The 27,840-nt window shown below is 42.2% G+C and overlaps 1 protein-coding gene across 1 annotated transcript in view; it reads right to left on the bottom strand.

The window, feature by feature from the left end:
• Positions 1-27,840, bottom strand: part of MAN1A1 (mannosidase alpha class 1A member 1) — a 210,604-nt gene that overhangs the window by 112,214 nt on the left and 70,550 nt on the right. The window contains exon 3 of the mRNA XM_084624798.1: positions 16,386-16,501. Coding sequence (XP_084480924.1) covers positions 16,386-16,501 — 116 coding nt within the window. The remainder of the gene's footprint in view (positions 1-16,385; positions 16,502-27,840) is intronic.

Here is a 27,840-nt window from a genome sequence, read left to right on the forward strand (position 1 = left end):
TTCTTTTCATTATCCTCAGCAGTCTAGTGTGGAATGTACCAGCATGTGCCTTGTTGATTGGCTAAAGATAAAACTAGTTTAAAGATTTCATTCTAAACAAAAACTTTGGTAAAACTACTCATACTCTGGTTGCTGAACTTGTCTCCTGAAAAGTGTATTTTAATGCAGAGGTCAGCAACCTATGGCATGCATGCCAAAGGCGGCATGCGAGCTGATTTTCAGTGGCACTCTGCTGCTGGCCTGGGGTTCTGGCCACCGGCCCCTTGCCGACCAGGGTCCCGGCTGCCAGCCCTGCTCAGCCCGCTGCCTGCCTGGATGGATAGAACCCCAAGCCCTCAGTTTGCTGCCAGCCTGGGACCCCGGCCGCTGGCCCCCTGCCAGCCTGGGACCCCGGCCGCTGGCCCCCTGCCAGCCCACTGCTGGCCTGGGACACCAGCCGCTGGCCTCGGGCTCTGATCCTGGCCTCGGCCTGGTGCTCTGCAGCTGCCCCAAGCTGTGGCCCACTGGCCCCAGCCTAGGCCAGTGAGGGGTGCAGACAGAGGCAGGAGGGGGCACAGCTCAGCTCCCCCCACCTTAAAAATAGTTCCAGGCCACTGGGATATTTTTTAAGTTCTGGTTTGCTGCTTATATCAGACCACGTGGAACAGTGTACTGCGTCTGACCTTGTGCGTGCCCTCTGTCACCATTTTTTTTCCCCACTGAGTTGAGGGGTACATTTGACAAAATGTCAGCTCCTAGGAAAGCAAAGTTAGATGTCCATTCATTTCAGCCTTCTTGGACAGACACATTTGGATTTATTCAAAAGGACCGTGCTGTTTGTGCTCTCTGTTGTGAAAGTGTTATTTGTCGCACATCAAGTGTTCGATGACATTTTGAAAGTAAGCACGAGAAAACCTCTCTTGACGAAGCAGACAAGACAATCGATCAAAAAGGCAGCAGCAGGATATGAGAAGCAAAGCAGTGTTTTTAAATGCTTAAGTGTAAGTAAAAAATCAAGCTACAGAAGGAAGTTACAAGACTGCACAGTGCATTGCAAAAAACGGAAAGCTGTTTACAGATGGGGAATATATAAAAAGTTTTTCTCAGCAGTTCGGAGGTTTTTTTCAATCATTCGCCAGATAAAGATATGATCATATCTAGAATAAAAATTGCCCGTCTCAGAACAGTTGAGAGAAGCATAAACGGAATGGCAGAAAATATTAATGAAAAGCAGATGACTGCATTAAAAGACAGTTGGCGTTGCAGTTGATGAGAGCCTGGATATAATTGACATTCCACGTTTGGCAGTTGTTGCAAGATATTGTGCTTCCGATGAAATCCAAGAGGAACTCTGTTGCCTAAAACCCCTGCATCGCAAAACAAAGGGGGAAGATATAGTGGAAAGTTTTCTAAACCATTTTGAAGAATGAGGAGTTGACATCAGAAAAATACTTTGTGTGACAATAGATGGTGCTCCTGCCATGGTTGGAAAACAGAAGGGATTTGTAAAGTTACTTGAAGATCAGATTGGCCGCCTGACAGTCAAATTTCACTGCATCATCCATGAGGATAACCTGGGAGCTATAATTTCTAATTCAGAGCTTAATAATGTGATGAATACAGAATTGTGAATTTCCTTGTTGCTCCATCTGCTTTGACTCACAGACAGTTTCAAGCACTGCTAAAAAAGATGATCAGTGCTTATAACGACATTCCAGTTCACAGCAACATTTGGTGGCTAAGTCGTGGCTAAATCTTGGCAAGGTTTTGGTGTGCTTTGTAAACTGTTTTGATGCAATCAAGGCCTTTTTGTCGGGAAAAGGACAAAACTATCCCAAACTGGATGATTACAAATGGCTGTGTAAGCTCATGTTTCTAACTGACACCACCCCTCACCTAAATGAGCTCAACCTCTGTCTCCAGGGTGCAGGGCAAACAGTTCTGGATCTTTATGAAGCTTGGAAGACATTTGTTGTAAAACTAGCAGTTTTTTCTTGGATATTCAAACTTCTACTTTCCGCTACATAAAAAAGCTATCGACACGTTACACTGTCAGTGTCGATGAGATTGGAATGTATATGCAAGAACTGGAATCAGAATTTTCTGACAGATTTCAAGATTTCCAGTGATTTGTCCCAATGTTTTCTTTTCTAATTAAACCTGAAAAGTTCAACGAAAGCAACTTGGATTTGTCTGTATTTCAGTGGATGGGTGCTGAAGATTCCAAAGTGCAGCTCATTCAGTTAAAAAGCTCAGAATTGTGGCATCAAAGTTTGGAGATCTGTGGAGTGCACTTGAAGCTACTGAGAGAGATCATGGGCCTCTACTCTGACCTGCTGGACATCCCTGCCAGTGAAATTTAACTGTTTGAAGAAAATTGCATTTGCAATGCTTACAGGTATGTGGATCCATGTACCTGTGTGAATAGGTATTTTCACACATGAAATCTGTCCTCTGTCCCTCTTTGAGCCGGTTAACAACTGATGACTCAGAAGCCTGTGTGCAGCTTAAAGTAACCAAAAATGTGCCAGACACTGGAAACCTCAGCAAGGAAAAGCAAGGGCAAGGATCACACTAAACTGATAAGATCTGAATTTTAATTTAATTTTAAATGAAGCTTCTTAAACATTTTAAAATATATATATTTACTTTACATATAACAATAGTTTAGTTATAGAATATAGACTTAGAGAGACACCTTCTAAAAATGTTAACACATATTACTGGCACACAAAACCTTAAATTACAGTGAATAAATGAAGTCTTGGCACACCACTTCTGAAAGGTTGTCGACCCCTGTTTTAATGCATTAGCCACACCGGAAAGACTTGTCTTATCTCACTCAGGCCGTTTAGTGCTTTGCCAAACAGCAGCAAATACTCTGGGACCTGTATGCAGACTCAGGAAGACATCACATCTGTTTAATAAATACATATTCTGCAACACTGATAAGCCAGTTTTCATTGTTCAAAGGTGAAACAAACAAGCAGCACGTGGTAGAAGTAAATTGTTCTGTTCCTTTACAGTCTCTTTAATGAAAGGAAAGTACGCTCCCTCACAGGTTTCAGAGTAGCAGCCGTGTTAGTCTGTATTCACAAAAAGAAAAGGAGTACTTGTGGTACCTTAGAGACTAACCAATTTGAGTATAAGCTTTCGTGAGCTTATATTCAAATAAATATAAATAAATATACATACTTATCCGATGAAGTGAGCTGTAGCTCACGAAAGCTTATACTCAAATAAACTGGTTAGTCTCTGAGGTGCCACAAGTACTCCCCTCACAAACACTTACAATTGAAAAAACAAAACAAAGCCTCCGCAAACTTCTTCTCAGCTACATCTGAGCATAAGGAGCTGATACAAAAAGGTATATTTCTGAAGACACTGTGACACTAGCTGCTCACAATCCCTTTGCTGTGCTACAGGAAGGCACCTGGCAGGTCCCTGGCAAGTTCACGCTGCAGTGATCGTGCTCAGAGGGAAGTGCAATGTACAGGCTGAGAGAGGCCACGGAAGAGTGAAATGGAACTCTGGCTGACAGAAACCTCCCACATTTGATTGTGAAGTGCAAGCTTCTGTTAACTTTACCATAAATAAAACCCACAAGCTTTTAGGGTCTTTACATGCTAGTCTATTACTAGTATATTGCCCTGCTGTTGCCAGATATTTTAGAGTGCAGCCAACTGTGCAAAGTAAAGAGGATATGAAAGCAAAATAAGCAAGTACACATGGTGAAGACCTCTGTTTATCTCACAGTCTGTCAGACCATAAGGGCAAAACAAGATACCATATTGAAAAATATGATAGCAGGCAAAAATATCTGCTGCAAGGTAAAGGAAAGATATTTTGAATGAGGAACCTTTACAGCAAAATCCTAACAAAAAGCAATTTTACTGTCTTTTCTTATTCAAGAAAATAAACTGCAATATCTTCAGTATTTTATGTGTGTACATCAAGCGCCATATAATAAATAGTAGGACGAATACGTTTTAAAGTTAAGTACAATTTCAGTAAAGGTCTTTTTCAACTAAAATAAAAACCATGCAGAAGAGTGAAAGCACAAACTCTATAAAAACGGAGCCATCCAATCTAGCATAAACAGCAAATGGGATTATTTGATCAGTTATCTCCACAATCTGTCAATCTTTATTCAACGTTAACCATTAACCTGTCAGAAATGCAAAAAAGAAATGCGATATTTACAGTTGTCAGTGTGACTTTAGTTCTGCTCCCTTGTGTCTGCACCCTTTAAACTAAATGAGGCTGAGTCCTCTCAGAAAATATATCTGATCTGTAACTGAAGACTGTATCATAATGAATACACGGAAGGGAGAGAATAACAGGTATATTATGGTTGCACAGGCATGTCCTAGCTGTTGATTTTGCAGCTTAAAAAACCTGTTAGAACCCCTGAAGCTTCAGCCCCAGAACACAGACAGTTCATTACCTGAAAACAGTTAAAGGCTGTCGTCCCAAAGGGAAGGAAGGACCACTAGGTACAGGTGCCGGGGGAGTCAGTGGTGGGCAAGAAGGCAGGGCCAGCTCAGACCAAGGGCATTCCTCCTCTAACAAATGACAAAGGTTTGTTGCAAACAGAAGCAATGGGGGCTGTGGGAAGTGGTGTGGGCCGAGGGACGTGCTGGCCGCTGCTTCCTGCAACCCCCACTGGCCTGGAACAGTGAACCGTGGCCAGTGGGAGCTGCGATCGGCTGAAACTGCAGACGCTGCAGGTAAACAAATGGTCCCGGCCCGCCGGTGGATTTCCATGACAGGCTGGGTGCCAAAGGTTGTTGATCCCTTCTGTAACCTCAGCTCCATCTCCTAGGGTTGAAGCCCTCGAACTCTGGCTCCAGACCTCAGCAAGTCTAAACCAGCCCGGGTGTCCCCATTAAAATGGGGTCGCGACCCACTCTGGGGTCCCAACCCAGAGTTTGATATCCACTGCTCTAATACCAACATAGGAAGCAGATCTGAAGACAATCACTGTAGAGTGAGCAGAGATTCTTTTGTGAATTGTGTAGCAGAGATTTAGGAAGTACAGTACAAATTCTCATGTATTTCTATAGTGATTCAGTTTTATACCACCAGAGTAACATGGATGTATTCCTGCTATTCTGGAAGGGACCTAACCCTATACCTGTGGTCTATCAAGGTGAGCAGATATATCTTAGGCAAGAAAGTACGAGTCTCAATTATATCATATATAGCATTTTTTCTTACATTAGCCCTGCATCAACTTTGGCCTCTCCTTCCAAGATCTGTACAACCTACTTCCTAACTTTGGTTTGCCAAAGCAACATACCTAACTCCCCCTCTTTGTCACCTCTTCTCTCTGCACCGCTTCCATGCAACATGCTGCAACTTCTTTGCTGACCCAGTCCCCATGGCTCCCACAGTCTTTTCTGATATTGATGGTCTTCTTGAAAAAAGTATTTCCCCCCAGTCATTCTTTAATGATGTAATTAAAACAACACACAGACCTAGAAGGCATTTTTATCACCACCAAGGTTTTCTTTGATTACATTGGCTTGTCCATCCTTCATCTGCTTGTCGTCTATTTAGATCAGTGTCATCCAACATGTAGCCCAAGGCTAGGCCACTTGGGGCTTCTGAGAGTATAAACCATGGCCCTCAAGGTCCCCTCTGTTAAGTTAAAAGAAAAGGAGTACTTGTGGCACCTCAGAGACTAACCAATTTATTTGAGCATAAGCTTTCGTGAGCTACAGCTCACTTCATCGGATGCATAAAGTGGAAAATACAGTGAAGATGTTTTTATACACACAGACCATGAAAAAATGGGTGTTTATCACTACAAAAAGGTTTTCTCTCCCCCCACCCCACTCTCCTGCTGGTAATAGCTTATCTAAAGTGATCACTCTCCTTACAATGTGTATGATAATAATAGAGACTGGGAGTGGTTGAGTCTTTATAAAAAGTAACCTATTTCCCCGTGTTTATTCCCCCCCCCTTCCTCAGACGTTCTTGTTAAACCCTGTATTTGTGCTGGAAATGGCCCACCTTGATTATCATACACATTGTAAGGAGAGTGATCACTTTAGATAAACTATTACCAGCAGGAGAGTGGGGGTGGGGGGGGGGTGGGGAGAGAAAACCTTTTGTAGTGATAAACACCCATTTTTTCATGGTCTGTGTGTATAAACATCCTCACTTTTTTTCCCCATGGTCTGTGTGTATAAAAACATCTTCACTGTATTTTCCACTGTATTATCCGATGAAGTGAGCTGTAGCTCATGAAAGCTTATGCTCAAATAAATTGGTTAGTCTCTAAGGTGCCACAAGTACTCCTTTTCTTTTTGCGAATACAGACTAACACGGCTGTTACTCTGAAATCTGTTAAGTAAATCAGCCATGTCACTAAAAAGAGATATTAGGGGGCACCATTTCCCCAAATGAGCACTGCTTCCCTATCGGCCCAAGAGTAGCTCTGCTCAAAGCTGAAAGGGCTCAGAGCAGTTATCATTGCTGTTCAGCTTCAGTTTCTCCCTACTGGCCTCCAGCTGCATCATAGGGGTGAAAGGAGAGAGTAGCTCTGGCTGTGAGGTCCCCAGGGAGAAAATGAGTGCCAATGACTCTTCCTCAACCTGGCAGAATGCCTAGCAAAGGATGACGTTTGTGCCTTACACAGCAACCAAGGGCAGCCCAGGAAATGGGAAAGAGGGACAGGCTGAGAACCAGCAAACAGTTATTACAGCTATGGCTCACCAATTCTTTGCCAATGCTCCTGTGCAAGTTGGAACTGCCAAGGAACCACAGACCTGTCAATATATAATCAAACGTCCTGCATGTTCTAGACCTCATCCCTCTAACACATTTCCTGGGCAAAGGACTGTGGAGTCACAGGAGCCAGTTGAGCGCAGGGATCCAAAACCTTTCAAAAAGAGTCTTGCACGCTTTCAGCATAAAGAATAATATTAAATATTATCAACAACATAACATTTAAAATAGTGTTAATTTGCTAATTTGGTTTACTGAGCATTCTGACAGTTCAGAAGCAGGGTCATCCTATCTCTGCATTTCACTCTGCCTTAGTTTCCACACTTGTGTAAGCTAGAAGGTCAACTTCTCAGCCAGTACATCAGTGAAGCTCCCATCATGTCAGTTTCTCAATCCTATTCCTCAGGGATGCGATTATTGTTCAAAATATACACAGATCTCAGTATCAATCAGAATGGTAAATTAAGTCCTGCTGCCTGACCTAAGACCTCAGTCTCAGAGAGTTTCTGCTTATATTCCCAGGCAGGCATTTCATATATCAGCGTGGCCCAGAATTTCATGCAAGAGCCTCCCTACTTCCCGCCAATCTCCCTTTTAAACTCTCTGAATTTAAGGCCAGAAGAGAACCTTAGAGAGTCTAATCTGACCTCTCATATATTGAAGGCCATTCAATTTCACCCATTAACCCCTGAATTGAGCCCAATAACTTGCTTGGGAAAACATCTATTCCAGACACGCATCTAATTTTGATCTGTCGTCAAGAGATGGAGAATCTACCACTTCCTGTGTTAGTTTGTTCCAATGGCTAATCACAGAAAGGTAGTGGTGGAAGAGACTTTGAGAGGTCATTAGCCCCCCGAGCTCAGGTAGGATCAAGTACACCTAGACCATCCCTGATAGGTCTGTCTAACCTGTACTTAAAAACCTCCAATGATGGGGATTCCATAACTCTTGGAAGCCTATTCCAGTGCTTAACTATCCTTACAGTTAGAGTGTTTTTGTTAATATAACCTAAATCTCCCTTGCTGCAAATTAAGCCCATTTCTTGTCCTACCTTCCCTCATAGGCCAGGTTTTCTAAAACTTATCATTTTTGTTGCTTTCCTCTGGACTCTCTCCAATTTGTTCACATTCTTCCTAAAATATGGTGACCAAAACTGGCTACAGTACTCCTACTAAAACCTTACCACTGCCAAGCGAAGTGAAAGTTACCTTCCATGTCTTACATACAACACTCCTGATGATTGATAAAATGTTGAATAATGTGGGGCTTAGTACAGATCGCTACGGAACTCCAGTAGAAAACATCCCACTCACTGACTCCCCGCCATGACAATTACTTTGAGTTCTGTCAGTTCACCAGTTCTTAATCCACTTAACATGTGATTTATTGGTAACTTATAGTGCTAGGGTTTTTTGTTTTTAAATCAGAATGTCACGTGGTATCAAGTCATATGCCCTACAAAAGGCAAAGTATATTACATCTTTGCAGTTACCTTTATCAACCAAACTTCAAGTCTCAACGAATGAAGTAAGGTTTGTTTGACAAGATCTATTTTCCACAAAACCAAGTTGACAGGCATTAATTATATCATTCCCTAGTAGTTGCTTAATATCTTCCACAGTTACTAATGTACGGGAAAGTACTTCATCAACCTTATGCAATACGGGCACCTAATCCTGCTTCTTTCCAGATAAATAAATATTTTTTTGTTATGTAACATTTCTGCCTTTTATGCAACACTAACAATTACCACCTCCATCTACTTTCTGGCTTTTATGAAGACCAGTTGACCTTCAAGCTTTCACTTTATCTATTGTCTCATAGCATCAGCTGACAGGCAGCTGATCAATTACAGGTGGGATTAGATGCAACTCCCATTCGAGGGTCTGCCTTCTGGTGACAAATACCTTATGAATTCTGATCATGTATCTACCTTAAAGCAAAATGTAATTTAACACATTTGTGGATAAACAGCCTAGAAGTAAAATGGTCACTCACCTTCTCGTAACTGTTGTTCTTTGAGATGTGTTATTCGTGTCCATTCCAATCAGGTGCATGTACGTGCACAGCAGCCACAAGATTTTTCTCCAGCAGCATCCACTGGGTCGGCCTGGGCACCCCCTGGGGTCGCGCCTTCATGGCGCTCAATATAGAGCCCTGCTGACCTGTCATCCCCTCAGTTCCTTCTTGCTGACTACTCTGACAGAGGGGTAGGTGGGTGGGTATTGGAATGGACATGAACACCACATCTCGAAGAACAGTAACGAGAAGGTGAGTAACCGTTTTTTCTTCGAGTACTTGTTTATGTCAGTGCCAAATCAGGGGACTCCCAAGCCTAAATTCCAGAGGCGGGGTCAGAGTTCAGATGTCCACTGACTGCAACACTGCTCTACCAAAAGCCGCATCATCTCTGGCCTGCTGGGTGATAGCATAATGTGATATAAAGGTATGTATAGAGGACCACGTTGCTGCTTTGCATATTTCCTGAGTGGGAACCTGCGCCAGGAAAGAAGAAGCCTGCGCCCTGGAGGAGTGCGCTGTGAGCGGAGGGGCAAGCCCCTCTGCCAGGTTTAGCACTCACGGATTCAGGACGTGATCCACAATGAAATTCGTTTGAGGAGACTGAAAGACCTTTCATCCTGTGTGCCACAGCCACAAACAGTTGAATGGATTTCTGGAACAGTTTAGTTCTTTCAATGTAATAGGCTAGGGCTCTGTGGATGTCCAACAAGTGAAGCCTCTGCTCCCCAGCGTTTGTGTGCAGCTTTGCATAGAACACAGGGAAGGAAGAAGTCTTGGTTGATGTGAAACTGGGAGACAACCTTCGGGAGGAAAGCTGGGTGTGGCCTGAGCTAAACCTTGTCCTTATAGAACACCGTGTAAGGAGGCTCTGATGTTAGGCTGAGGTTATTGCTAGCAGAAAGGCCACCTTGTACGAGAGGTAGAGCAGGGAGCAAGTTGCCAGAGGTTCGAAGGGTGGCCCCATCGATTTGGAAAGAACCAGATTAAGGTCCCAGGCTGGGACTGGTTGTCGGACGTGTGGTATAACCTGTCGAGACCTTTCAGAAAAGAGCTGACCAACTCTCTGCACCTGGATGGAAGGCCGAGATGGCAGCCAAGTGAACCTCTACTGAGGGCTTCCTGGCACAGGAGAGAGGAGTGTGTACCATCCCGTTTGTTGATATAAACCATTGCCGTGGTGTTCTCAGTCATAACTGATACACATCTCCCTGCCAAGTGGGCTCCGAAAGTCTGGCATGGTGGACCGCTCTGAGCTCTCCGACATTGATGTGGAGAGTGAGATCCACCTAAGACCAGAGGCCATGGGTCCTGAGGTCTCCCAGAGGTGCTCCCCAGCTCAAGGCTGACATGTCCATCACTAGCAAGAGGGATGGCTGAAGGCTGGTGAAGGGGACCCCTACACACACTACCTTTGGCTCAAGCCACTGCAGGAGGGAGTAGAGGACCAGGTGAGGCAGAGTCACGACCCTGTCTGAACTGTCCCAACCCAGCCGATACACTGAGGCTAACCATGACTGGAGCGGCTGGAATCTAAGCCTGGTGTGTTGCACCACATAGGTGCAAGCAGCCTTTTTTCCCCAGGAGTTTCAGGCAATTCCTTGCTGTGGCAGTGGGGAACTGCCTAAACCTTCAAATGATATCACCCAGGGCCAAGAACCTAACTTCTAGGAGGTATGCCCTGACCCATGTTGAGTCCAGTACCATCCCTATAAATTCTAGCTGTTGAACCAGGGACAACATAGATTTCCCCACTTTCAGAAGGCCCAGTTCACTGAACGTCATTCTTATGAAGTTGACCTGTGCCTCCACTTGGGCCCATTCATCGAGGTACAGGAAGACCTGTACCTGCCACCTACGTAGGAACGTGGCCACGACTGCCATGCACTTGGTAAATACTCGAGAAGCCGCTGACTGGTCGAATGGGAGGACTGAATTGGTAGCGGTTGTTGCTCACCACAAACCTGAGGTACTTTCTGTGGGACAGTGTGACTGCTATATGAAAGTACGCATCCTTCAAGTAGAGTGCGGTATACCAGTCCCCTGGATCCAGAGAAGGGATAATGGAGGCCAAAGAGACCATGAGGAACTTGAGTTTCTTCATGAACCAGTTGAACTCTCGCAGGTCTAGGATGGGCCTGAGCCTGCCTTTGGCTTTTGGTATTCAGAAATACCAGGAATAGAAGCCCTTGCCCTTCAGCTCCTGCGGAACCTCTTCCACTGCTCCCAGCTAAAGGAGTGAGTGCACCTCCTGTATGAGGAGTTGCTCATGAGAAGGGTCCTTGAAGAGGGATGGGTAAGGAGGGTAGAAGGGCAGGAGGGCTGAGAATTGGAGAGAGTATCCCCTTTCTACCATGCAGTGCACCCATCAGTCTGATGTGAAACGAGCCCACACAGGATAGAAAGGGGATCGTCAGGAAGAGAAAGACGGGTTGGATCCAGTCCATGCACTGGTGCACCTTCAAAAGGCCTGTTTCTGGCCTGAAGATGACTTGGATTGGCCAGAGCCCTGTCCTGAGGACAGGTGCTGTCTTTTCCTGCTGCTCCTGTTCCTCCTCCAGGAATCATTTTGACGGTTCTGTGGTTGGTACAACCGCGGAGGGGGTTGCAGCCTGAAGTGTTTCTGCTGGGTGGCAGGAGTGTGGAGAGCCACCCTCAAGTCGCTGGGCCCAGAGTCCTTTAGGCTATGCAGCCTTTTATCGGTCTTATGAGGGGCAAGGCAACGTGTGCAGGTCCGGAGGGGGCAAGGATATACACCACGTGATCGGCATCCTCTACAACCTCCTCCACCTGGATGCCCAGAATCTTGGCAGCCCGCTGCAGCAGCTGCTGTAGTGCTGTCCTCTAGGGCCAGGGCTATAGCAGTGCCTGCCACTGCCTCATCTGGTGAGGAAGAAAAGGAAAGCCCCAGAAAAATTGGCTGTTCCCTTTCCTCCATGACCAGGGGATCCAGCAGCAGCTTGGATTCCTGGGATGCAGATTTCGACCCCAACAGTGCTGTGACTCTCGGTGCCATGACTATAGAAGCCAGTGCCGGGAGAGTCAGTGGTTACATCAAGACCGCCGGTGCTGGGGCTGTTGGTGCCGATGGCGTCTATGTGATTGGCAGCGGTACCATGGGTGGTGGTAACCTGGTATTGGGAAAGGCTAGAGCCACTCCTGGTACTCCCGGAGCTGACTGAGCTGGAGGCAGTATAAATGCTACCAATGCTGCTCTAGATTGGGACTCCTGGCTTCGCCCTTGGATTTGGTGTAAGGCCCAGGGCATCCAGAAGGGCCACTGCGTCAGGTGTTGCCATTGAGCAGGCCACAGTGCCGGGTAAGCAGGACGATCCTGCCGCAACCTCCATCTCCTACTCCTCCTCCTGTCCGATCAAACGGAGTCAGAGTCTGTCTCCGAGAAGGATGACCATGGAGAAGCTGCACTGCAGGGAATAGACAGTTTGTGGCATGGGCGAGGGGACTGGCGTGGCTCCCGCACCTGTGCCATTGGTGCCAGGGAGAGGTCTGGGGATGGTGAGTGTTGCGACATCACCACCGGCTTTCCCCTTGATGGTGCCTTGGGACAGCCCGGTGCGGGCGATTCATCCCTCCTGGGAGGGGAGAACAGCACCATACAGTGTAACAAGTCCTGGGCCACCATAAGTACCTCAAGAGTAAATGAAAGCTGTAGCTGTTGGCTCCATGGGGCCAGCAAGCAGGGAGGATCCAGATTCAACTATGCCACCACTGGAGCAGGAGTCGACGTGCCCCTAGCAGGCGAAGGGGCCAAGGTGGTGGGGCCCGACTGGGGTCTCACAGCAGCTGGCTCCTTGGTCTTGGCCAGGGGACAGCGGCCCCTCTCTCGCCTCCTTTTCTTTTGTGGCACAGCTGATTGCAAGAGGTGCCCGCCTGAATGCAGGAGGAGCTGTGACAGTGCCGGGAGTCTCTGCAGATGGTGCCGGGGTGCTCCGCACCGAGGAGGAGATGTTATGTGCGGGATCCCCCAATCTGGGGTCTGACAGCGGCTGGACCGCAGCTTCCATAAGAAGGACTTTAAGATGCTAGTCTCTGTCTTTCGAAGTGTGAGGGCGAAACCCAAGATAGATCTGGCTCACCACTCCTTCTGGTGACTCTCCCCAACGCACCTTAAACACAAGGTGTGCAGCCACTTTTAGGCATACGTTTGCCACATGCCTTGCAAGTTTTAAAGCTTAGAGACTGTGGCATACCATAGTGCCAGGAGTCTTGGGAGGGGATGGGGGAAACCCCCATCGAAAAACTTATCAACTATATCTACACTACAATTACTAATAACTAACACTAACGTATGATAACTATATACAACGGACACTACTAATGGTGCTTGCCAAGGCAAGAGCTATGGGATGTTCCAGCTAACCATCACTGGCAGTAAGAAGAAACTGAGGAGGGGTGGGGTGGGGCAGGTTGGCAGGGCTCTTTATTAAGCCATGAGTCATGAAGGCGCAACTCCCGGGGGCGCCCAGGCCTATCCCACGGATGGTGCTAGAGAAAACATCTTCTGGCTGCCGTGCACGCACACACACCTGATTGGAATTGACATGAACAAGCACTCTAAGAACTAGTTGTTACAGTGTTTTTGTGGATGACAGCCTGAGATTAACCCTGTACCAGATTGGTAGGAGCCAATAACTGCAGTGACAACATGTTTAGGCCCTCTGAGGGAAACCATACAATATTGTTTCCCTCACTAACCCTTTGGGATGACAAAGGAGAGCTCAGCCTCATCCAGTCTTCTCCAGTCAGAATGAGTAATCGCTCATGACGGATCTGAGGAAGTAAGGAAGGATTTACAAGGGAAAAGCCCCCTTGTCAGAAAAACTATGACAAAAACCTTTTTTTCTTTAATTCTAGATCACTAAAAATGCACTAGATGGTTAAGGCTACTACAAAAATAAAACTGATGGTTACAGACTGTTGCTTACAATTTTTAAATAGCTTGCCACATTTTTAACCAATAATTATATAATAAAACCCTGTTCATACTTCAACTACTAAAATTAAATGACATGGTTTGCTATATTACCGATCAAAAGTATTACACTCCTGTGGTATAACTGACAAATTGGATATTATATAACTAGTAAGAAATCAGTATAACACCCCTTTTTACTCAGAACTGTTCAAGCCCCAATGTGCATGTTTAGAACTTTCGTGCCATTCATAATATTTTATTTTCATGCTTGTTTTCCTTCCAACAGACTTTGACGGGACAACAATTTATTACGCCCCATGATAAATGTACCCTTAGGATCTCCCCTAACCTTTTAAAATACTTTTATTTCTATTCATCCTCAAAGCTAAACAAAAGAAAACCACTTTTAAGTGAGACATTTAAAGTATACCAACTTGAGTCTACTTTGGCAAACTACTAAACAAATTCAAACATTAACAAGACATTTTCAGCTGCTAGTTTAACTAAACTTCAGCATAGACCCAATTCTCCGTTTAAATATCTCAAAATAAAAACAGCCCTGTTTTTCCAGGAAGCAATTTTGCTGCAGATTGTTATATTACTGGGAAAACTAGAAGATGGTCTAGCTAAAAAAAGGCCAATGGGAAGTGCCATAACTATAGGCAGGACTCAAATCATTGAGTATACCAAGAAAGTCAGTATTCACCATAGGAGCCAAATTTGTAGAGAATTCAACTGTTGGCCTTCTCAGAAGCTTGAGAGCGTATTCTGAGCAATAAAAAAAACAAACTATATTTGACAAATAGCTTATTTGGTTTTAGTCTTTCAGCTTAACATTTGTAGCTCCACTAATCAATCAATTTCATACAATTCTTCATACTCATTTTCTTTGTTTTGTAATACCATTTATTTTGCTAGGTTAATCTTAAAGTGGCTGTGTTAATAAATTTGGTAACAGTAAGTCCATCCAGTGAAAAACGAACAACCTAAAACTAGCCAAATTAAACAAATGAACATCCTTAGTTTTACAAGATTATAGACACCATCATTTAATTTAGCTAAGCTATGTTGCCATACTCTGATGATGGGGGCCATATAGATACCTAGACAAAGAGAGATTAAGAGTTTTGCCTCACAGAGTCATTTTTAAGTGCTATATGTTTCTTCATTTTATCCTTGTTTACTAGGTTATGTATGTAAAGAAAACAAATTTTATAGCTGTGGAAAGTGAAACGGCAGAGTTCTAAAACTAAATTTGTAGAGAGTCCAGGAGTTCAAATGAAGACTTCAAATATACTTTTTTAAATAGCTACCTGATCAATCTTCTCTTTCTGCAACAACTAACTGAAACGATCAGATTAATTTCACATAACCCCCATCTATACACCAGCTGTGTAACAGTAAACGTTTAGTAGCTGTATCACTGCACGGATGATAAAAAATAAATCCTTTGCATGGGTAAAAAGACAGTTACTAAAAATATCTCAGAAATTTAATATACAAATAAAACGTTAAGGAAGAAAGGGCAATAAAATGTTAACTAGTGCAGGATAATATGATAAAACATTTCAGCAGAGATATACAGACATATGACAAAGAATGGAGCCTGTTCTGTTTTTCCACTAGCTGTAAGTGCTGAGCCTTAAGTGGTATTTGGAGCTAACCTACCTAAATTAAAGTTAGCATTATTCAAAGTAAATTTATTCATTTAGTTTTCTAACACAACTAAACCTACATTTAACTCCGCCGCAGCTCTAAAAAAACCTACTGATTAAAAATGGTTCATGCCATAGGGGCCTATTTTCATAGACTGTGCACTCAGAGTGCCTTCTTGTGATTTAGAAGAACTGAATTCCAAGATGTGGAATAGTGTCCATATAGGAAACAGGTTTGCAACAGCTAGTCTGTGTCATTTCTACCAAGATAAGCCCTTACATCCAAGCTTATTCACTTTCAGGTCATGGGATTCTCAACTTCGCTGGTCTTATCAGTATGCATAAAAGTCCCTAACTACACTGACATTTACAGTGTATATTAATTATAGAGAAAGCTAATAACTTTATTGGTAGATCATCATCTTGTGTCCTGTACAGAAACAGACCAAAAGTTTTAAAATTTGGGCATCTAAAGTTGACACGTAAGTTACAGTGGGATATTATTAAAGGTCCCCATTAGCAACTCCTACTAACTGTAATGTGAACTGCAAGCGTTCAACCCTTCTGGAAAAAAAAAGTCAGATTACCTTGATTTAGGAGTCAACTTTGGGTACCATTTTGGCCTCAAATTGTATAGTCAGTCAACTAAAAAGTGCTTTTTGAACATGCTTGATTTTTTTCACATCTATCAAGTAGCTTTGACCAGAATATTAGTTCTAGCAAGAGAAGCTGGCTGCACAGAAGCAGTGACAGGCCAGTGTCCTTTTTCCCTTCCATTTAGCTAGTCCCCTTTTAACTCATGACCACTCAAAAAATACCCCACCCACAGCCCCCCAAAACTGTGGCACTAACACGCCATTTGTGATCATTCCGTTCATTCTGACTACAGGTTACAACTTTGTCTCCTATGTCACCTTGCCTAGTTAGATTATATGCTTTATGGGGGCAGGGATTATTTTTTAGTTTGTTTATACAGTGCCTAGCACAATGGGACCCTGTTCTCAGATCATCACAATGCACTAACAATTAATAAAAAAAAAATAATCCCCAATACTCACCACATTGAAATCTAAGTTTTTTTCTACCCATTCCTTGGCTTCCTTGAATTCATCTTTCATTTCCATGATATACAGTGTATCCAAGGCATCTACTATTGTTGCTCCTTGAATGTTACCTGAAAATACATGCAAATATAACTATAAACTCTAATAGTAATTTCTTCAAATAAATCTGGTTAAAAATAAAACATACGAACAAGTGTACAACTAGTTTCTAGTCAGTTAATTTGATTCTCATGCCTGAGTAAAACACTAATGTTTTGTGTTTCAAATACTGTAGGGGAATGTTTATATTTCATTGACTTTTCTACTGGATTGGGGGTGTGGGTGGGGAATTGTGTTTTATACTTTGATTTGTAAGGATTAGATTTTCAATCGGTAAATGTCATGTCAGCAAATGTCTATTTCACTGTAAACACAGAAGCTGATGAAAAACATTTCCATGGATTGCAGAAATTTACAGATTGGCAAAATAAGAAAAATGCTGCTTGAGAGCTTAGTTTGATTTAAGGATATTTACTTTTTGTATTTTTACATGTGATGTTGAAAATTTTTTGTTTTAATGGTTATAAAAATTAACTTTTGGAATCTCAGTGTCTGATGTCATTTAATTATTGTCTGACCCTCCCCCCGTAATTTCCCACAACTGTGAAATTTCGAATTTGATAAAAATTTTAAAAAATGCATAACAAACATACCATCTATTATCCACTGAAATTATTTTTTTTTAAATCATATTCTGCCAAGCCTACTTATATGGCACACACTAAAATTTGAGCACAATGTAATTGATAACGTCCCTTCAAGTAGTAACAGAAGCTCTAACAATATTTTTGCATTTATAAGACTGACAAAAGTACATAACTAAGATTACCACAACTGTAATACTAGTTAATGTTATATTTGTGAAAATGTATTTCAGAGTCTTTTTTTGGGTTCTCAGTCACTGTCTGTCTTGCACACTCAGTGCATAATACTAAACAGCCACTGAGGATCTTGAAACACTTTATTAAAGATGTACTCAGTTTCACAACAACATCAAGAGTTTGAGAATAATATTCTCATTTTCTAGGGTCACACAGGAGTGCCTGACAGCAAGGAACAGACTCTTGAACTCTTGTCTTCTAATCATGTACTGCAATCAAAAGAACATCCTTTCTCTAAGAACTTGTCTACACTGACAAAACTGAAAAAAACTAACCCTCAGCGATACAAGTTTCAGGACTGTAAAGTGTCCATGTAGACAGTGCACCAGTGCCGAGAGTCACGCTGCCAGCGCCGGTAGCTACGCCCCTCGTGGAGGTGGTTTTTTTTAGAGCGCTGGGAGAGCTCTCTCCCAGCTCTGGGCCGCAACCACACAATGCACATGAAAGCACTGCCATGGCAGAGCTTTAGCGTTGCCACTGTAGACTAGCCCTAAGTGAATTGTGTTTATATTCCACTTAGCCCTACCTTGACCTCAAGTGACCTCACCTACTATTATTATTTGTCTTACTGTTCCTAGGAGCCCTACTCATGGACCAGGCCCCATTGTGCTAGGCATTGTACAAACAGAACAAAAATACAGTCCCACCACACAGAGCTTACAATCTAAGTATAAGACCAGAGACAGACGGATACATACAGTTTTTCAAATCTTTGTCTTCAGTGTGCATGTCAACCAGTTTATCTTCCAATTCAAAACCAAGGAGGTATTAGATGCTATTTCTAGAGCTAGTTCTGGTGACTCACATAGGCTGCAATCTTTCTTCTTGATTTTGGGGACTTAAAGAAGTCAGGTTATCACAACTTTCAATTTAAAAAAAAAGTATTTATCCTGTTTTGGTGCAAAACAAAATATATCACTAGTGTTTAAAATCTGCCACTGACTTTTTCCTGAAGATTCATGAACCAATCACACTGGTGAGGCAGGGGGAGGAAGCCATCTGAGTTACTTGCTATTGGCTTTAGGCTGTCTCAAGCTTCGTCCAAATTGACTTCCTCCAAACTGACTTCCTGAAGAAACTACAATCCATTGGTGATCTTCCTGAAAACACCATCCTGGCCACTATGGATGTAGAAGCCCTCTACACCAACATTCCACACAAAGATGGACTACAAGCTGTCAGGAACACTATCCCCAGTAATGTCATGGCAAACTTTACAGACATGAAATTTGCGATATTACAACAGAAAAACTTCAAAACCAGACTCCAGCGAGAGACTGCTGAATTGGAATTCATTTGCAAATTGGATACAATTAACTTAGGCTTCAATAGAGACTGGGAGTGGCTAAGTCATTATGCAAGGTAACCTATTTCCCCTTGTTTTTTCCTCCCCCCTCCCCGTTCCTCAGACATTCTTGTTAAACCCTGGATTTGTGCTGGAAATGGCCCACCTTGATCATCATACACATTGTAAGGAGAGTGATCACTTTAGATAAGCTATTACCAGCAGGAGAGTGGGGTGGGGGAGAGAAAACCTTTTGTAGTGATAAACACCCATTTTTTCATGATCTGTGTGTATAAAAACATCCTCACTGCATTTTCCACTTTTATGCATCAGACAAGTGAGCTGTAGCTCACGAAAGCTTATGCTCAAATAAATTGGTTAGTCTCTAAGGTGCTACAAATACTCCTTTTCTTTTTGCGAATACAGACTAACACGGCTGCTACTCTGAAACACGGCAAACCTGGTGGCTGAACTTTGTGACTTTGTCCTCACCCATAACTATTTCACATTTGGGGACAACGTATACCTTCAAACCAGCAGCACTGCTATGGGTACTCGCATGGTCCCACAGTATGCCAACATTTTTATGGCTGACTTAGAACAACACTTCCTCAGCTCTCGTCCCCTAATGACCCTACTCTACTTGCGCTATATTGATGACATCTTCATCATCTGGACCCATGGAAAAGAAGCCCTTGAGGAATTCCACCATGATTTCAACAATTTCCATCCCAACATCAACCTCAGCCTGGACCAGTCCACACAAGAGATCCGCTTCCTGACACTACGGTGCTAATAAGCGATGGTCACATAAACACCACCCTATACCGGAAACCTACTGACTGCTATGCCTACCTACATGCCTCCAGCTTTCACCCAGACCACACCACACAATCCATTGTCTACAGCCAAGCTCTACGATACAACTGCATTTGCTCCAACCCCTCAGACAGAGATAAAGCCTACAAAATCTCTTTCAAGCATTCTTACAACTACAATACCCACCTGCTGAAGTGAAGAAACAAATTGACAGAGCCAGAAGATTACCCAGAAGTCACCTACTACAGGACAGGCCCAACAAAGAAAATAACAGAACGCCACTAGCCGTCACCTTCAGCCCCCAACTAAAACCATTCCAATGCATCATCAAGGATCTATAACCTATCCTGAAGAACGACCCCCATCGCTCTCACAAATCTTGGGAGACAGGCCAGTCCTTGCCTACAGACAGCCCCCCAACCTGAAGCAAATACTCACCAGCAACCACACACCACACAACAGAACCACTAACCCAGGAACCTATCCTTGCAACAAAGCCCGTTGCCAACTGTGCCCACATATCTATTCAGGGGACACCATCAAAGGGCCTAATAACATCAGCCACACTATCAGAGGCTCGTTCACCTGCACATCCACCAATGTGATATATGCCATCATGTGCCAGTAATGCCCCTCTGCCATGTACATTGGTCAAACTGGACAGTCTCTACGTAAAACAATAAATGGACACAAATCAGATGTCAAGAATTATAATATTCATAAACTAGTCGGAGAACACTTCAGTCTCTCTGGTCACTCGATTTCTGACCTAAAAGTGGCAATTCTTCAACAAAAAGACTTCAAAAACAGACTCCAAGGAGAGACTGCTGAATTGGAATTAATTTGCAAATTGGATACAATTAACTTAGACTTGAATAGAGACTGGGAGTGGTTGAGTCATTACACAAAGTAAAACTATTTCCCCTTGTTTATTCCCCCCCCCCCCACTCCCCACTGTTCCTCAGACGTTCTTGTTAACTGCTGGAAATGGCCCACTTTGATTATCACTACAAAAGGTTTTCTTCCCCTCCCTCCGCTCTCCTGCTGGTAATAGCTCATCTTAAGTGATCACTGTCCTTACCGTGTGCATGATAAACACCCATTTTTTCATGTTGTGTGTATATAAATCTCCTCACTGTATTTTCTACTGAATGCATCTGATGAAGTGAGCTGTAGCTCACGAAAGCTTATGCTCAAATAAATTGGTTAGTCTCTAAGGTGCCACTAGTACTCCTTTTCTTTTTGCGAATACAGACTAACACGGCTGCTACTCTGAAACCTCCAAATTGAGTGTACAGTCCTGAATAAATTCCATCACAGCCACAGCCCACATACTGAGGATGCCACAATGTCACAGCTGGTGCCAGGCTAGCCAGCCCACACATTCACAGTGTCTGTTCACAAGGGCAGGGGGACAACACCTCGGATACTCTATGGAAGCACTGATATGGTGATTGAGCACTATATAAAAACTTGGATCAATAAAAAAACCTAAGCTAAGAATAAGAAATTCCTTTTTTAATTCGAATATGAAACAAATTAAGACTTGTAGTATCACTGATCCAACTGTCAGCTCCAGAGTGTATGTTCATAAATCCTACTCCTCCACAAGATTTTATGATGGGCAGGAAGTTTGGCAGGAGCCGAACACCCACGAAGCAAGGAACAAGGTCAGTGCTGCTATCACAGCAGGCTTGCCCACATGCGTGCAGTTCAGTGCTAGCTGCAATTTAGTACTGCTGTTATGGAACTTCTGCTTTTAGAATACTGCATTTTAAATGTTTAAATAAAATTATAGATACAGCGAAGATGAGAGGAATTCTTGAGAAGAGTTAATACACACCATACCAAATCGAATCAGGAAGACTCAGTGAACAAAGGACTTACAGAACAAAAGAGGGCTTAAAATCCTGAGAAACAGTACTGGAAACGATTAAAATACTTATTGGAAAACCAACAGCTAACACAGAATATCCAAGCATTTCTGAGTGCAGGCACTGTTAGCAAAGGATGTAAAAAAAGTTTTAACAGACTGAGAAGCAGCTCTATAATGCAGGCTAGTGACTACCTTTTTGTTCTGTGTTTATCAAGTACCTATTGCAATGAGGTATTGGTCCATGACTGGGGATCTTAGGTCTTATGGTAATACAGATAACTGCAGTAATAATAAAAGCAGCATTCTAGTCTAAACTTCCACTTTCACTGATAACCTTCTCAAAATGTTATTTCAGTCCAAAACTGTTTATATGCTTCTTCTTATCCCAAAGAATTTTAGTCAATAATGAGCACAGTAATTTTAAGCCAGATTTACTCAGTAGTTTAATATTTATATTTTAAATTTAATTTTAGTTTACATAGGTGATCTAATTGTGTGTTTTGTGCAGAAGCATCGAGATGTATTGGCCAACATTTGATAACACTAGTTTGCCTGTGAATTCATCTTGCTGAGTCAACAGAGAACTAATTTTTAGAAATATGTATTTAGTTGCCAGTGTAACTTTAACACTGTCATACCGTTTTTGAAATATACCAGGATAGAAATATATCAGCAATGCGGGTTTGTACTAAGACTATAAAGCAATACTATTTTCCTGAGTTGAACTGCAGTACTAATTGCAGTTTTGGTTTCCTGCTTTAGAATTTAGAGCTTCAGGTCTCCTGCTTATTCATGAAACAGATAAGCAATTTGACTCCTTGTACAGAAACAACAGGGCTGCCAATTTTTTTTTTGAGAGACTTGTTTGAAGGACACACTAATTCTTCTATTACTAGTTACTTGTGACACCTAACGTTACTGTAACTGGTTATAGTTTAAGTTTAAAAGTTGTTCCTATCTTCTTTGTTCTATCTTCATTTATAGGAACTCTGCATTTACCCGAACTGTGCATTTACCCACTTGCACTGTGATGTTGATTGCCAGCTGCTTATCTACTCCACTTCGCCCTGAATGGTCTCTTGCAACATACATTAACTTCTGATCTGTTCCACCCTTGTACTTAGTTGTGACACTCTACCTTTCCCTGAAAAAGAATGGTCTTTCACCAACAGAAGTTGTACCAAGAAAAGATATTACTTCACCCACACCTCTCTAATATTCTAAGACTAGCAGAACTACATAGCTATAACACTGCAGATATACCACCCCATGTCCGGCACTAGCATGACTTCACCTTAGCACTCCACTCAGAGAGCTCATGTTCACTCAGCCCTAGGGCCTGAAAGAGGATGTTTACTAGTAACAGGATGGCAGAACTGCTGCTGTTTCTGAGGTTTGAAACCAGAAGGGTGTCTCCTCTTCCCACAACCCCTGCCTGGAGCCCCTTTCTCATAAATTCAAGCTGACAGTGTCCCTTTAACTTAGTAAAGTAACTTGTGCTTATCTAAATTCAAGTGTTCTTACAACGTAAAACATAATACAAAATGCAAGACTTACACTACTGGTAGCTGGAAGACAGCAGTTCAGGAATGATACATTGTGATCCAAGTCAACAAAATCATACAAGAAAATAAGGGGCATGCTCAGGAAATCTACTAGAATGCATGGATAAGAGGTCAAGTATCAGGGGTAGACATGTTAGCCTGTGTCATAAATATAAAGGAAAGGGTAACCACACCTTTCTGTATACAGGGATATAAAATCCCTCCTGGCCAGAGGCAAAACCCTTTCACCTGTAAAGGGATAAGAAGCTAAGGTAACCGAGCTGGCACCTGACCTAACATGACCAATGAGAGGACAAGGTACTTTCAAATCTGGAAGCAGGGTGGGGAGGGCGGGGAGACAAAGGGTTGGTCTGTCTGTGTGATGCTTTTGCTGGGAACAGATCAGGAATGCAGCCTTACAACTCCTTTTAAAGTAATCTAGCTAGAAATGCGTTAGATTTCCTTTTGTTTAATGACTGGTAAAATAAGCTGCGCTGGATGGAATGTATATTCCTGTTGTTGTGTCTTTTTGTAATTTAAGGTTGGACCTAGAGGGTTTCTCTGTATTTTGAATCTGATTACCCTGTAAGGTATTTACCATCCTGATTTTACAGAGGTGATTCTTTTACCTTTTCTTTAATTAAAATTCTTCTTTTAAGAACCTGATTGATTTATCATTGTTCTTAAGATCCAAGGGTTAGGGTCTGTGTTCACCTGTACAAATTGGTGAGGATTCTTATCAAGCCTTCCCCAGGAAAGGGGGCGTGGGGCTTGGGGGGATATTTTGGGGGAAAGATGTCTCCAAGCGGTCTCTTTCCCTGTTCTTTGTTTAAAACGCTTGGTGGTGGCAGCGTACGGTTCAAGGACAGGGCAAAGTTTGTACCTTGGGGAAATTTTTAACCTAAGCTGGTAAGAATAAGCTTAGGGGGTCTTTCTTGCAGGTCCCCACATCTGTATCCTAGAGTTCAGAGTAGGGAAGGAACCTTGACAGTCTGTGTCCGCAAAAACAACAAGGAGTCTGGTGGCACCTTAAAGACTAACAGATTTATTTGGGCATAAGCTTTCATGGGTAAAAATCCCACTTCTTCAGATGCAACTGAAGAAGTGGGATTTTAAGGTGCCATAAGAGGATACATCATATCATGTTATGGTTCTAGAGACATTTAATAACAAAGTACTGTGAAAGCTGCTTATAGTGAATTTTGTAATAGTTTAGCTCCACTTACAGGAAAAAAGTTTGTATCTGGATTTCCTTCAGTGCATTTCAATGGACTTTTTGTCTGCTTGCATTACAATACCTCTCCCTGAGTTAATCCTCTTGTAATACAGCTACTCTCTCTAAAGTGGTGGTTTTCAACCTTTTTGGACTCGTGGACCCCTCACAAAGTTTTGAATGGAGGTACAGACCCCCTTGGAAATTTTAGTCTGAAGACCCCCAAGGGGTCCACAGGCTGAAAACCACTGCTCTAAAAAGAGTTAAGTACTGCATTCCAGGGTGTGTAACCTAACCCATCCCCTGCTTTGAGCAAGAGAAAAGATGCTTCTGCCCTGTTGAGGAAAGAGGTTTGGAGTCATTCATAGCTGCAGCTGTTTCCTGTGTGGAGCAGAAAAACAGTTTTGCTATCTGATGCAAGCAGTTATAGTACGAATGTGGCCTTCCTAGGCACATCTAAACAGCAGCTGGCAGTGAGCTTCCCAGCCTAGGTAGACAGACTCATGATCCATGGGGTTGGATGTGTCCTAGCTCGGGTGGGTAGCCCGAGTCTCTGCTAGTACACCACCACCCACACTGCTATTTTAGCGTGCTAGCTCAAACCCCACTAGCACAAGTGTCTACCTGAGCTGGGAGGCTACCAGCTTGAGTGAACAAAATGCAGAGACTTTCAGACTCCCCCTGTATTTATATGACAAGCTGACTGTGGTGTTATAAAAAAAATTAAAATCTGCCCCTAAATTTTGAACAATGTACCACCCAGTCTCTGTAGCGTGGGAACTGAAGTCATTCAGATTTTAGACACATTAAAACACTCAATCTTTTTTTATTAGATGTATTTAGAAAGATACTGATTTCTTCTTAATACACAAAAGTTTAAAGCGGAGATCTCCAAAAAAAGCAGCTACAGTGGGTAATGCACAATATTTTATAAAGATAAAACATAAAAAACGCTCAACTCAGCCATAAATATGTAGCCATGATTGGTACCTCTACAGTATTGAGCAAGGGACTGAGCAAAGAGACTGGTCTAAAATTCTTAACCAAGGAAGAAAGAAGATAGAGTTGTCAACTCTCACCATTTTATTTTGAGTCTCGTAATATTGCGTGTTATTCTCAAGACTCCAGCTCCTGGAATCCAGTGATACATGGAAATCTCCCCCTCTTAAAAACAATAGCCAAAGTAAGTCCTCAAGTTTCATCAAAAAGTGAACACCCCCATGCCTGAACAGGTATGAAACTAAGGCCAATACAAAGAACCTAAAATTTTTTGTTTTGTTTTGTTTCATAGACTCAAATTTTGAGCACATGGTGTTGGAAATACTGAGTTAACTCACAAGTACTATTTATGGGAACTCAAAATTACAAGAAAACTACATAGAGCATACAGTTGTACCATGGATAAACCACAACTGTAACCATTCAAACCCACCAAATACAACAGGAAAGAAACAGGAACTTTCTAGAAATGAAACGGCAGACTAAGTAACAAATCACTTAATACTATGTTAGCTAAATTATTCAAGCCTATATATACACACACCACCTTTTTGAAAACCTGCATCTGTAGACCACATGTAACTCTGTAATTAAATCAACGTTAAATCTCAAAGTCCCAAGGAATTATAGACCAGTGAGTTTAATTTCAATGCCTTTATTAGAATAAAGCAGATGATTTCTGAGCATCAAAAGCAAAATAAGATTGCTAATCATCATTTCAATGTAACACTATCAGGCTAAGCTCTTTTTTCAGCAAGGCAACAAATGTTGGGAATAAAGGAAATCCAACATACATTTCTCTCAAATTTAAGTAAACTATTTTAAAATGTTTCACAAGACTTTTCGTACAAAAAGATGTTTGACTTCGACAGCACTATAAAAATATACCAATGGTTCAGTGCCGAGTTGCAAATAACGTCAATGAAACTGAGTAGGGACATATTCTAGATTCTTCACTGTTTTCTTAACTATTATGGGGACGGCACAGAAAGAACACTGATCAAACTGGAGGATAATTACTTGAAAAAGGATTACACACTTAGAGGGTAATATTACAGTTTGGAGCCAAGTTTGAGAAACTGGATTCAAATCCTTAAAGTTTGACAGTGACAAAGTTAATTTAGTTCATAATGGCAGGAATAACCAAATGTACAAGTTTACTGAGTCGGCAGTAGTACAAGAGAACAATCAAGGAGTTAAGTGTAATTTAAAAAAAAAAACAGTAAAAAAAACAAAGCACACACAAAAAAGGCAAATACCAATTGATGTTCTATTTTAGTTACATATTTTAAAATAAAAAATAGCATGTGGTTTGTCTTACTTAGGGTAGGAACAAACATAAACAGGGTGGTCAATAGAGCACATATTAAATGGATTAAGATTTGACCAGCTAACAGATCTTAAAAAGAGAATGGTCATTGCAGGGGGGTGTTTATAGTGGGTTCCAAAGGGATCAACATTGGACCTGACACTGTTTGACATTTTCATCAGTGATCTGAAAGTTAATAAATTGCCTGATAAAATCTGTGGATGACAAAGACTGGCAGAATGGTAAATTATCAGGAGACAGAGCAGTCAATCAGAGCAACCAAGATCACGTGGTAAGCTGTGCCCAATTTAAACAATATGGATTTTAATACCACCAAATGCAAGGTTGTATATCTAGGAACAGGGAACGGAGGTCTGACCTACACAGTGAGAAAATGTATATTGGAAAGCAATGACTCTGAAAAGGATTATGGGGTCATAGTGGACAAGCAACTCAAAATGAGTTCCCAGTTCAATACTGTGGCAAAATGGCCTAATGTGAACCTTGGACATCTAAACAGAGGAAGCAGCAAGGTGATTTTACCTCTTTGCATGTCATTGTTGTGATTGACAATGAAATACTACATATAGTTTCGGTGACTACATTTTTAAAAGGGTGTTGAAAAAACTGGAGAATGTGCAGAAAAGAGCTATAAAAATTATTCAAGGGTTGGAGAAAATGCTTTACAGTGCCTGTTTAACTTATCCAAAAAACGCAGAGAGGCGACTTTGATTATAGTATACAAGTACCTTCACTGGGAGAAAATACCAGGTACTAAAGGGCCCTTGAATGTAGCAGAGAAGCATCACAGACTGGAAGCTGAAGCCAGACAAGTCAAACGGGAAATTGGGCACACATTTTTAACAGAGTAATTAACCATTAGAACAAATTACAAATGGCATTGGTAGAGTCTCCATGTCTTGTTATCAACTGGAGGCCTTTCTGGAAAATGTTTTAGCCAAACCCAAGTTATGATTTACTCGAATAACTTAGTTTAAATATAACGGTCACTGCGTGAAGTGAAATGTAATAGACTGATATAGAGGAGATCAGATTAGATTATCTATAGTCTCTTCTGACCTTATACTCTAAGTCTATGATCTGTTGATTTTTAAATGGTAACCAATGTACTGTATGTGACTTGCTTGGGGTGGGACAGCCTTTGCCTAGGAAATAAATAATACAAAGTGGATACTGGAGAGAATTCATGAGGTGGATAAAAGAAGGAAAGCTGGGGAAAAACAAAGTTGACGAAGAATTAAGGGATTTGGGCCTCTGTAGTCTGTAGCAGCTGCTGTCAGACTCTGTGTGAAGATTTAACTTGATCACATGTTCTTGTTGCCAACTGCTAAGTGGGTGGGTGGGGGAAATAACACCATAAATACTTTTCTATTACTAATTTTCCATTTAAAAACTGTTAGAGTTCACATTAAGAAGTTATAAAAATTGTGAACGGAAGGCCAAAATCATTAATGAACCATATG

Source organism: Lepidochelys olivacea (assembly GCF_965140295.1).
Source record: "Lepidochelys olivacea isolate rLepOli2 genome assembly, chromosome: 3".
NCBI classification, from domain to species: domain Eukaryota; kingdom Metazoa; phylum Chordata; order Testudines; family Cheloniidae; genus Lepidochelys; species Lepidochelys olivacea.